Source organism: Schistosoma mansoni, chromosome 1 (assembly GCF_000237925.1).
Source record: "Schistosoma mansoni strain Puerto Rico chromosome 1, complete genome".
NCBI lineage: Eukaryota > Metazoa > Platyhelminthes > Trematoda > Strigeidida > Schistosomatidae > Schistosoma > Schistosoma mansoni.
This window is the reverse complement of record NC_031495.1, coordinates 50,908-60,973: the sequence shown is the minus strand read 5'-3', so window position 1 is coordinate 60,973 and position 10,066 is coordinate 50,908. Positions and strand designations below refer to the sequence as shown.

Sequence of the window (10,066 nt, the reverse complement as noted above, 5' to 3'; positions counted from 1 at the left end):
TCCCTCAAAATGTCAGTAATCTTACATCTAAGTTCATTAATATTTAAACACATAAATCATCTCTACAAAGGGGCACCAGAAGTAGACTAAACTCACTTGTGCCATAAATTTGCTCCCCTATTTACAAAAATCAACGCAGTTGTCAATGCTCCATTGTGAATGGCTTCAAAAAGTGGTGTGGAATAATCATCCGGATAACCTGTATCATCTAATTTTGCACCATGATCAAGTAAATAAGTGGCGATTTCTGACCTATCATGAAATGCTGCTTCATGTATAGGCAGCCAACCTGCACCATCAGGTACATTTACTGGATGACCCTAGGATCCAAAAATAAAAGGAAAAGTAGAGAAGATTGCTTAGTCTGGCGTAGAATGACACCACATTTACACAAAATCTAACTATAACAGGAAACACTGAGTCTTTTAAAAATACAACGGATCTAGACTACATGGACAAAACAATCAGATTTAAGATAATAATCCTTGAATTTATGTGCGAAATTCAATATTTGCTGACGGGTAGCTTGTACTCAATTAAGAGTGAAGTGAAAGTTGCCAATACCTCGTTACAAAAATTCTGCAAACATAAAATATTATAAGTAACCAAGCACTACTAATTATCACAAAATGTGTCTTACTTGAATAATTTTTTCTGGTTAGCGTTTTTTTAGCGAGTTGGTTTTCTACAGAATGGGGTCGCTAACCCCATGCCCAACCCACCTCCTTTACCCGGGCTTGGGACCGGCAGTAGCCCCCGGAGGAGCTACAACTTATAAAACAATCTTGAAGCAATTGTAAGAAATAACTCCACTTTAACTATTAAATAATCAGGCAAATATTATAAAACTTACTAAAACTGACTATATTCTTTAGAGTTATGTCCAACTACCTCCCACATGATATCCTTAATCTTTCGACAACAGTTATGGCTTAACACAATGTCGATTATGCATCCGCAAAATGTGATTGTTGTGCATCTATGAATACGATTTTACGTCCGGTTAACCACATGGTTTTAAAAAAATGCCTTTTTACAATAAATCCTGCAGGTGTATAATTTTAGTTCCAAATCACAACTTAATCAGGTCTTATTCTAATATACTGTTACACTCATAAATATATAAGAGTAAAACATTAGATCGATTAAATCATCAGTGATCCAACTATAATCACCGATCGAATAGTGTCACAGTAACTTAGTAAATTATAACATTAAATATGAATTTGTACATAGATACTGAGTTAAGGTATAATAATAAACATTCAGAAAATACACCTAGTCCTGTTATGAATTCTACTTTCACCATGTCCACTCAGTAATATCACTAATTTATAAACTGCGTGAATGATAAATTTGTTCACATCAAAAAAACAATAACAACCCTTAGATTCACTATTATGGGCTCATTAAGTATATTGATGCTAATTAACCCATACAACTGTCTTCTACTCACAGCGTGCTTAATCATAACACAAGGAAATGGATTTGATCTATATTCCATACCTTATGACTAAAAACTTAATTAACAACCTAAAAGACCGCAATATTTATTTTATTTATTTATTTCAACATATAAATATTGGTACAAAGAAGCACCAGATACATATGCGCCTCACAAATCTCATTTGATTTGTGTGAGGGCTGTGATACTGCTCAGGTGCCCAGACTGAAGCAGGTGGTTTTCTTAGGGGGCCACACCCCGAGCCTTCGACCTGAAGGTCTAGTCCACAAGGCAGTGGAGCATCGTAAGGAGATGCAGTTCCATGGTAGCCGGTGACCAGCGATTCATCCATACGCCATTTGTTCCTTCAGGATACTGGAGCCAGCCCATGTGCACCATTGGTTTGGAATCAGGGTTTTCCAACTCCCCTATGTGGATCCTCCACATCCACCAACCCGGTTAAAGCGCCGGACATTCGCATTTCGTCCTTTCAATTTCGTAAACAACACCCCCGCCACGAGAAAGGAGTGAGTAGGACTTCCCTGGCAGAAGCTGTATATTCGCGTGGCTATGTGAGAGCATTTCGAGAGGGAGAGCGGACTCTCCCCACTCTCGGCCGTACCAGGGCATTTGGGGGTTATACTACATATAAAGATCAAAATATACATATTATACAATCATCATATCTTGTCAAGAGAAAACAAAAAGTTTCCTTTTTAAAAAGAAACTAACCAAGACTTCAATTAACTTTACTACATGATTCATATCACCATTGATTGCAGCCACATGTAACGGTGTTTCACCTTTCATATTGGTCTACAAAATGTAAATGAAGAAAAAAAGATGAATTCTACACACACACACACACACAGAAGAACAAAGTACAAAATTCTTTTAAATGAACTACTAAGAAAAAGTAATAAAACAGTAAATTTAATAGTCCAACCGAATAATTTAAGGATTAACTGCTATGAATAATGAATAGTCAGTCAGTTATATCCAATGTAGAATATAAGACATATGAACACTGAAATAGAAGCAGTAGTGGTATCACTGATAGTAGAAAAGATCAGATATAGACAATATGATTAGAGAAGAATAAATGGGTTGATGGAATAAAGCATATCAACAAAACTCTACAACTTCATACCGATATATATATATATATATATATATATATATATATCCAAGTACGGTCATTCACTTAACCTCATCTAGTCAGTATAAAAAACCAACGCAGTTTACTCTCCGTTTATCTGGCGTTACGACTGCCACCGCTAGCGTTCACGCTAGCGTAGGTACAGCATCAGCTCCAAAAGTAGAACAGGTTCTTCGAGACTGGATTTCAACATACAGTTGCTTGTGTACTGTCTGACCAACCGAGACAGTAAGAAATTGAAAAGATGAACGGATACACCGTTGGCTCTTCGTTGTTTGTGTCTACAGTCCCACTGACTGTAGTTCGGACAAAGTGAAAGACGAATTTTATAGACATTTCTCCATCCTCCTTCAAAAGCTAAGCGCTTAGATGCAGTAATAGTATCAAATTGTTTTATTGCCCAAGTAGGTAGTTTAAACCAAACTCAAAGACATTTAGGTAGGTTTTTGTGATTTTTATACGTGACTTTTTTGTACATTATTCTATACTTGGTTTGAATTCCGAACATAATACCTTCAAGTGTGTTCAGTAACTTCCCTCTCTCTCTGTGATGTGAATACTGGTCTATCCGTGACTACTAAAGTATAATTGGACAGTTCAAGAAGATACTACTAGGTCAACCCGACTACCACTACAACTTATCACATTGACGTCTCAATGAAACCTGTGACTGGACTATTAGATATTCATTTAAATGGCAATCCATTTGAGGATCACATAGAGAGACTTTAAATCTAGTGTATGACCAGGAAAGACATTAGAGACGCTAATATTGTGACTCATTTCATACATTCATCGGAATTTAATTTCGCAGAAAAGCTTCGTGTTCAGTTACGCTATCGAGTAATTGCAGGAATCAACAAACCAGATTTGGGAAAATAGATGATAAAAATGCCAGAATTTTCGGAAGGCATTGTGATTTTAAACTGTTTAACTCGGCAACCACATATGAAATTCAGTCAATTCCAAGAAACCAACAGTGTAACATCGACTAATAATTTGTAACCGATTTGTATAGGCTGAAAATATCAAAGACGAAAAATTCATAAAGTGAGACCCCACCACAGTTTTGCTCTATCCTTACTACATGAAGATTTACAAGTCTCGAGTTTTGATTGCATTTTTCATGACTTGGGTAGCTAATTGACCAAGTATTAATTTTCTTGTTTTACGAAGGTCATATAAGTAGCTTTCATATTGTGTATGATTCGCCAGTGCTGAAGCTAGAAGGAAAAAGTGGATGTATTTATTTTACGACACGACCCCGTTGTATGAAAGAAAGACTGGCATATGTCGGTACATTATGACTCCCTGGTTGGGGCCCTACAGATGGTTAAACTCAGTAGCTTGAAATATTATCAGATGTGTCAGAGAAGAAAAGCCAGTTCTTCACATCTTCCATAAAAGCGAGATGAACACACTTATCTGAAATAAGTCCCTTTGTGTCACGTTATTAACGAACGGTATCTTGTGTCATATACTATTTTCGTTTATTTCTCTTTCATTGTACTACCTTTCCGTCCATTATCTTTTTACATACTTTTTTAGCGCCCGATTGCACCAGAATTTCTATATTAAATAAGACTAAAGCAAGTAAATAACTTTGTTCATCGGTCGAAATACCGAGTACTTTTTTAAAGCCTCATACTCCACTGAATAATAATGGTCTTACTTTTAAACAAAGAGCTTTGCCGGATTTTTTACCCTTCATTGTATCCTGGAATTCATCCATAAGTTCTGCATTTCCTATACACTGTTCAAGCTCTAGACAGAAATGAAAGTGAGATGTGGAATATAATGTACTATTCAAGATTTTTATGGGAAATTGAAAAAGTTAAGGCAGATTTCTTAGTGAATGAATAATGAAAAGTTACACTGAAAGACAAAAAAAAGTCAAACTCTACTATACTGACGTCTTTGAGAGACCCTTATATTGACCCTGTCAAAGCTTATCGAGTTATTAGCTAATTATAATCCAGATAATGTAAATGAAATATGTATTGCAAAAACAACGAAAATATGATATCGGATGCTAACTTTTTACACGATCAATGGACTTGTTCAAGTTTACAATGAGTTTATCGGTATTAAACTCGTAGTGAAAACGGTATAAGAAATTATTCATGTGACTGAAAACTATCCAACCTCTAGAGCCTGTATATATGGTTGGAGATATCTTTTTAATTGCGACCACATAAATTCAACATTGTTCGCGTTACGTCTGTTAGCCGCTACTTGCGTTCCTAGTATCCACTTAACTACTAACACGATGATTAGTTTTAGTTTGAGCTTTGATCTAGTAGAAAAAATTCCACGTCGTATAAACTTCCTTAACTGGTATGCAGTGAATCGTAAGACGACTTTGTCTTCATACTGTGTACCTTCGCCACTAGTCATTTTTTGTCCACATAAGATAGAATTCCTCAATAGTCTAGTGTTCTGTAAGTGCCCCACGATCACATCAGCCTTGGAACTATCTAGAATACAAAATGAAGTCAACATCACAGCAACAAACTACTCGTAACTCATTTAAGTGATCTATGTAAAATTCTAAAACCCCCTGCTGGTAAATCTCCCAATTAAACACGTGATTCGGTTTCCTAAACCCTCTTAGTAACCCCCATGTTATATCTACACGGCAACTTAGACACGAGAGTAAAGGCGCAAAATATGGAAAGGACGCTTTACTTCAAAGTTAGTTTATGTACAGAAAATCTAAGATATTTATGGCATTTCAGATGACCTTTGGCTCTTGGAAAGTCCTGGAACCCTTCTAAACCTAGTAGCAGGATAGGTAACCATCCAATCAGCAATGCGACACATGACCTCTCACTTTCTAGATGTTCATGAGAAACTGCTATTGAATGCTGATTGGATTATATGTTTCCTAGCTTCCAGGCCTCTTTGGGCGTTTTTGAAGAATTTTCTGAGTCTCCCTAACACTTACCTTGAATGTAATTGGTTGGCTCAAGGCTGTTAGTATAGTAGTTTGGCCACAAAATGAAACAATGGAAAGACACCCACAACGAAGTAATTTCAGTAATCGACTGAGGAAAATAATAATAACAAACCTGAATCAGAGGAGAGTGTCTCCAAAAATTGTATAACACCAGTTTCATCGTCACTAATCGATGATGTATTCTTATCACTATCTCCTACTTCTTCATCTTCATCTTCTTGTTCGTTATTTTCTTCTTGGTGACTTGATTGAGCATCACATGTTTGTTTAATTTGTTCTAGTTCTTGACGTGTTTTCTGTAACTCATCTTTATAATTATACTGTTCATAGTAGTCTAGTAATTCCTTTAAACAATCAGCCTAAAATATAATTTTTTGTAAAAAAAAAAGCCAATACAAGATAATCACAAACATATTTGATACGTAAACAGTTAGAACCAATGTAGAGCCAGGTACAAGTGTGCGTTGACCCCAGTTTGTTATACCACATTGGCACACCGAAATATGAATGACAAAATTCATAGGAAGACGAGTGAAAATAATGTAATAAAAATGATGATGAAAACTACTAAGCACTAAGAATATAAATCGAAATGATGGACTAAAAAGATACATACATATGTAAAGGACTGTTTAAACTCATTATCTAGTGAGATAAATAGTGAATGTAACCGCATCATTGTCACAAATTCTGAGCCAAGTCACCCAACGTCTTTAAACACTGACCATGGTTATTACGCAGACCACAATCAGGTAGTCTATATCTACCAATGTGGCTCAGACTAACAGTCAATAACTTTATGGACTGATGCAACGTTTTAGTGTGGATACCCACAGATTTCTCATAAACTATTTTTACACAAATAGACATCGCCTGTCAAGGTAGGCAGTGGATAAAGACACAACACATTTCCTAAATAAATAAATTGACGAAGATCAACATACAATGTATTTGCATGTATTGTATTAATAGTAATTATAGTTTGGATAAAATTTACGTACAATTAAAGACACAGATCCAGTCAACTTTGAAGCTTTATAAGCAGATAACAATGAGTCTAATACAGTTGCTGAACCATTCAAAATAATCTTTTGGTTAGCTCCAATATTTTTATCATTAGAAACTGTAGAGGAATCGTTTGTTGAAATTAAACGTTGAGCTTGTGCTAAACTTAACCAACTTGTAGCTATATCCTTTGTGGATAGTCCAGTAGATGTGGCCCATAAAATTTCACGTTTATACATCTCAGCACATTGATCGTAACAGCCGAGTGTACGGTAAGTTTCAGCCACAGATATTAAAGCAGCATCAACAAGTTCGATAACTTCATTTGGAGCAACTCCTGATTCTGAACAATATTGTTTATAGGCAAGCTCAGAGAATCCTAACTATAAAAGTGTATAAAATTAAATAGAGAAGCATATGAGTTTATATTTAAATGATCTGTTGGTAAGTAATCAAGTGACACGTTGCACATTTGCATAGTTACCCAATGATGAGGTTATAAATAGGTTTAACGGTTAAGATTTAATTCATTAGAGAGTGCATGGCCTATAAAACTAATATTGGCGACTTGTTTATGATATTTAACCATCTTATTTTTTTTTGTTTTTACTGTATAGAAACCTTATCTTTTGGCTAACGATCTTGTATTAAATTTGAAATTACTCGGAACCCTACGTTAACAATTTAATCGCGTTAGTAACTATCACTCAGCCACGTTGCATGATTGAATAACATTTATTGATCAACAGACCTCACTTTTATTTTGAACAATCAAAAACTCGCCTCAATAAGTCATCAAAATTTATGATTATTATTGTTACTATTATTATTTATTAGAGACGGAATAGTAACACTTTCTCGATCGTATCAACTTCTATTATTGAGACTGAATGGTTTGAATTACAGAGCAGCAGCTCCAAGCAGGCTACAAATATACTTTTCATACACACTTAACTCAAAAAAGTCCAACTGAAACTTAGACCAAGTATGAACTGTAGAGCCTCAGAGTACAAAAGTACTACCTACTTAGTATTTTTTTATTTTATTTTAGCCTACACCAATGGATACAAACACTTGTAGCTCACTCTGTTACTTCAAAACTAATTGTGTCTGTTTATGCCATTTCCTTCAAGGAGTACAGAACAGAAAGACTAAGTCTAAGTTACTATACATTTATATTAACTGACACTTGATAGAATTCAATAGAACAGGAGTACAACATTATTTAACACTCATAAGAAACTCTGATTACAAAGTCTACTAAGTAACTCACCATAAACCTATAGTGTCTGACTGCACAACCGTGAAGATCGATTCCGGAGTATAAGTCACCCAACTTTTCATGGACACGAGAAGACACAATATAATCTTTTGTAATAGAGGGTTCGTTCGGAATTTCATTTAGTAAATTCATCAGTCGAAAACCTTCATATATTAGTAATGTTACGAACGAACTTACTAATTCTGATCATTTTCCTGTATTGTTCTGATGAACTTGGGGAATCAACTTTTAGTAATCGAAATACTTTCATTGCTTTACGACTATTGCCATTACAGAGGTGGATCTAATAAACTAATCGATCATACAAAAAATACCAACAAACCTGAGCAAGTAACTCTTTCAGATTTACACACAGTAATTTTGCTTCGTTATCTATATATGGCTTCGATAATGGCGAGGACAAAGTGGTTCTAAATCTTCTTAAGAGATTAACGTCAAAACTAACTGAACAATCTCCAATGCTTTCTCTGTCTCGTTTTGATTCATGAGTTTTAAAAATTCAGTGTGACAGCATTCAGTGAAAGCATGTGTTGGGATATTGTTTATCAACATTTCACCAGACTGATAAGAAGCACGAAAAAGCATCTTTTGTAAACCATATTTTCGTGCTAGTGTAATGCACTGTGAAAAACTTTCGAAAGCAGCGTCATAAAGTCGTTGTGCTCGCTGAACGTGACCTAGGAGGTTAGTTAACAAATATACACCTACCAAGGTTAAGTAAAGACACCGCACGCATTTCAGCGGAACTTTTGTCATCTAAGTTAGGAGGCAGTTCCCTAATTAACTTTATGCTATTTAGTAGTGCTTGATTAGCAGACTTAAGACTTTTGGAAATCAAAGAACCATCCTTCAAGGACTCTACACGATTTAGAAAACATCGTCCTAGTGTCACATAGGCCCTCTGTTGTTCTATTTTGTTCCCAACTAGTAAAGACAGCTGGAGATATCGATTAGTGTGAAAGATCGCCTGAGTGAAATCACACATTTCTATGTAGCACTCTGCTAAATACCTGTTAGCAACTGCACACTGGAGATTGTCTTCTTTGGATTCCCATACTTCAAGATACTTTTTGTATTCAACTAGTGCAGAATCGTGAGAACCTTAATAATAACTGTAGTCTATATTTGGAAGATTACCTTGTTCAGAATAAATTGCAGCTATGGTTAAAGTCAGTTCCGCTTTTTCTTTGGTTACTTTGGTTTTTGCTCGTTGCTCTATTAACTCTGGAAAGAATATGTATAAGAGGGGTATTCGTATATTACTTCTGACGTTCATTTTTTAGAACAGATGGGATGAGCTAAACTGAAAAACTCGATTCAGTATTACTGTTTAATCCGACGTGATGTAATCACTGCACAAGGTTCTAAAATAACAGCAAATCAGGTGATAACAACATACCTGTAAAAAAAAGTAATTCAGTCTATACTAAAATAAAAATATCCCGTGACTAGATAAAGTCAATCAACCAGTCACAACGTAGAACCTGGTATGTATTTACATCTAATCGAGTTGCTATACCCCAGAAGTACAGAGATGTAATTATCAGGCCAAATTACATATTAGTAAAGGTAGTAACAGTATCAGTGGTAAGGGTAAGGACTAGGCATCAGAGATACGATAAGAGAAAATATAAGCTAGTGAAATATAGACAAAAAAGTTATGGAGAATTTAGAATCTCAGAATTTGGATAACCGACAGGTTGCTTAACCTGTTTTAGTCCTTGCAGCTTGTTTTCGAGTAGAGATAGATGGGGTATAAAATCCGAAACATATCTTCGTCAACGCATTTGAATGCTCGACTAAGTGGCCATAACACTCGAAAACTTTAGGCAGCTGCTGTATTGCAATACACAGTTGTTTTGAAGTCATGACTTACCATTACTCATAAACCTTCAGTGCACGTAAGGAAGCGATGTACAGTTGAAAATATACTGGTAGCTATTGCCGTGTCCAATATGCATTAGCACACTTCCTGGAATTAGTCTCCGAACCCCAACTTTAAGACCATCTAACTGATCTTTCTAGATCAGCTTGTATATCAAGATGACCAACCATACTATTTATCCTCCAGATTTTGACATCATCTCCAAAAGTGTCAACAAATTAAGCAGTTTTAGTAATTTACTGACGGAAAGAAAAAATGAGTGACCTAAAATAATGTATTGGGCTACGCCACTTTTAACCGGTTGCCATTCAGATAGTGTCCTATTTACCCAC

General features: G+C 35.5%; 1 protein-coding gene across 1 annotated transcript in view; it reads right to left on the bottom strand.

The window, feature by feature from the left end:
- Smp_160500 (nalp (nacht, leucine rich repeat and pyrin domain containing)-related) overlaps positions 1–9,125 on the bottom strand; it is a gene marked incomplete at both ends in the record, with an annotated part of 63,042 nt that extends 53,917 nt beyond the window's left edge. The window contains 11 exons of the mRNA XM_018792893.1: positions 97–320; positions 2,177–2,260; positions 4,276–4,367; positions 6,560–6,950; positions 7,841–7,992; positions 8,027–8,132; positions 8,172–8,259; positions 8,295–8,526; positions 8,558–8,950; positions 8,987–9,073; positions 9,113–9,125. Of these exons, the coding sequence (XP_018647460.1) occupies positions 97–320; positions 2,177–2,260; positions 4,276–4,367; positions 6,560–6,950; positions 7,841–7,992; positions 8,027–8,132; positions 8,172–8,259; positions 8,295–8,526; positions 8,558–8,950; positions 8,987–9,073; positions 9,113–9,125 (1,862 nt within the window). The remainder of the gene's footprint in view (positions 1–96; positions 321–2,176; positions 2,261–4,275; positions 4,368–6,559; positions 6,951–7,840; positions 7,993–8,026; positions 8,133–8,171; positions 8,260–8,294; positions 8,527–8,557; positions 8,951–8,986; positions 9,074–9,112) is intronic.
- Positions 9,126–10,066: the final 941 nt, after the last annotated feature.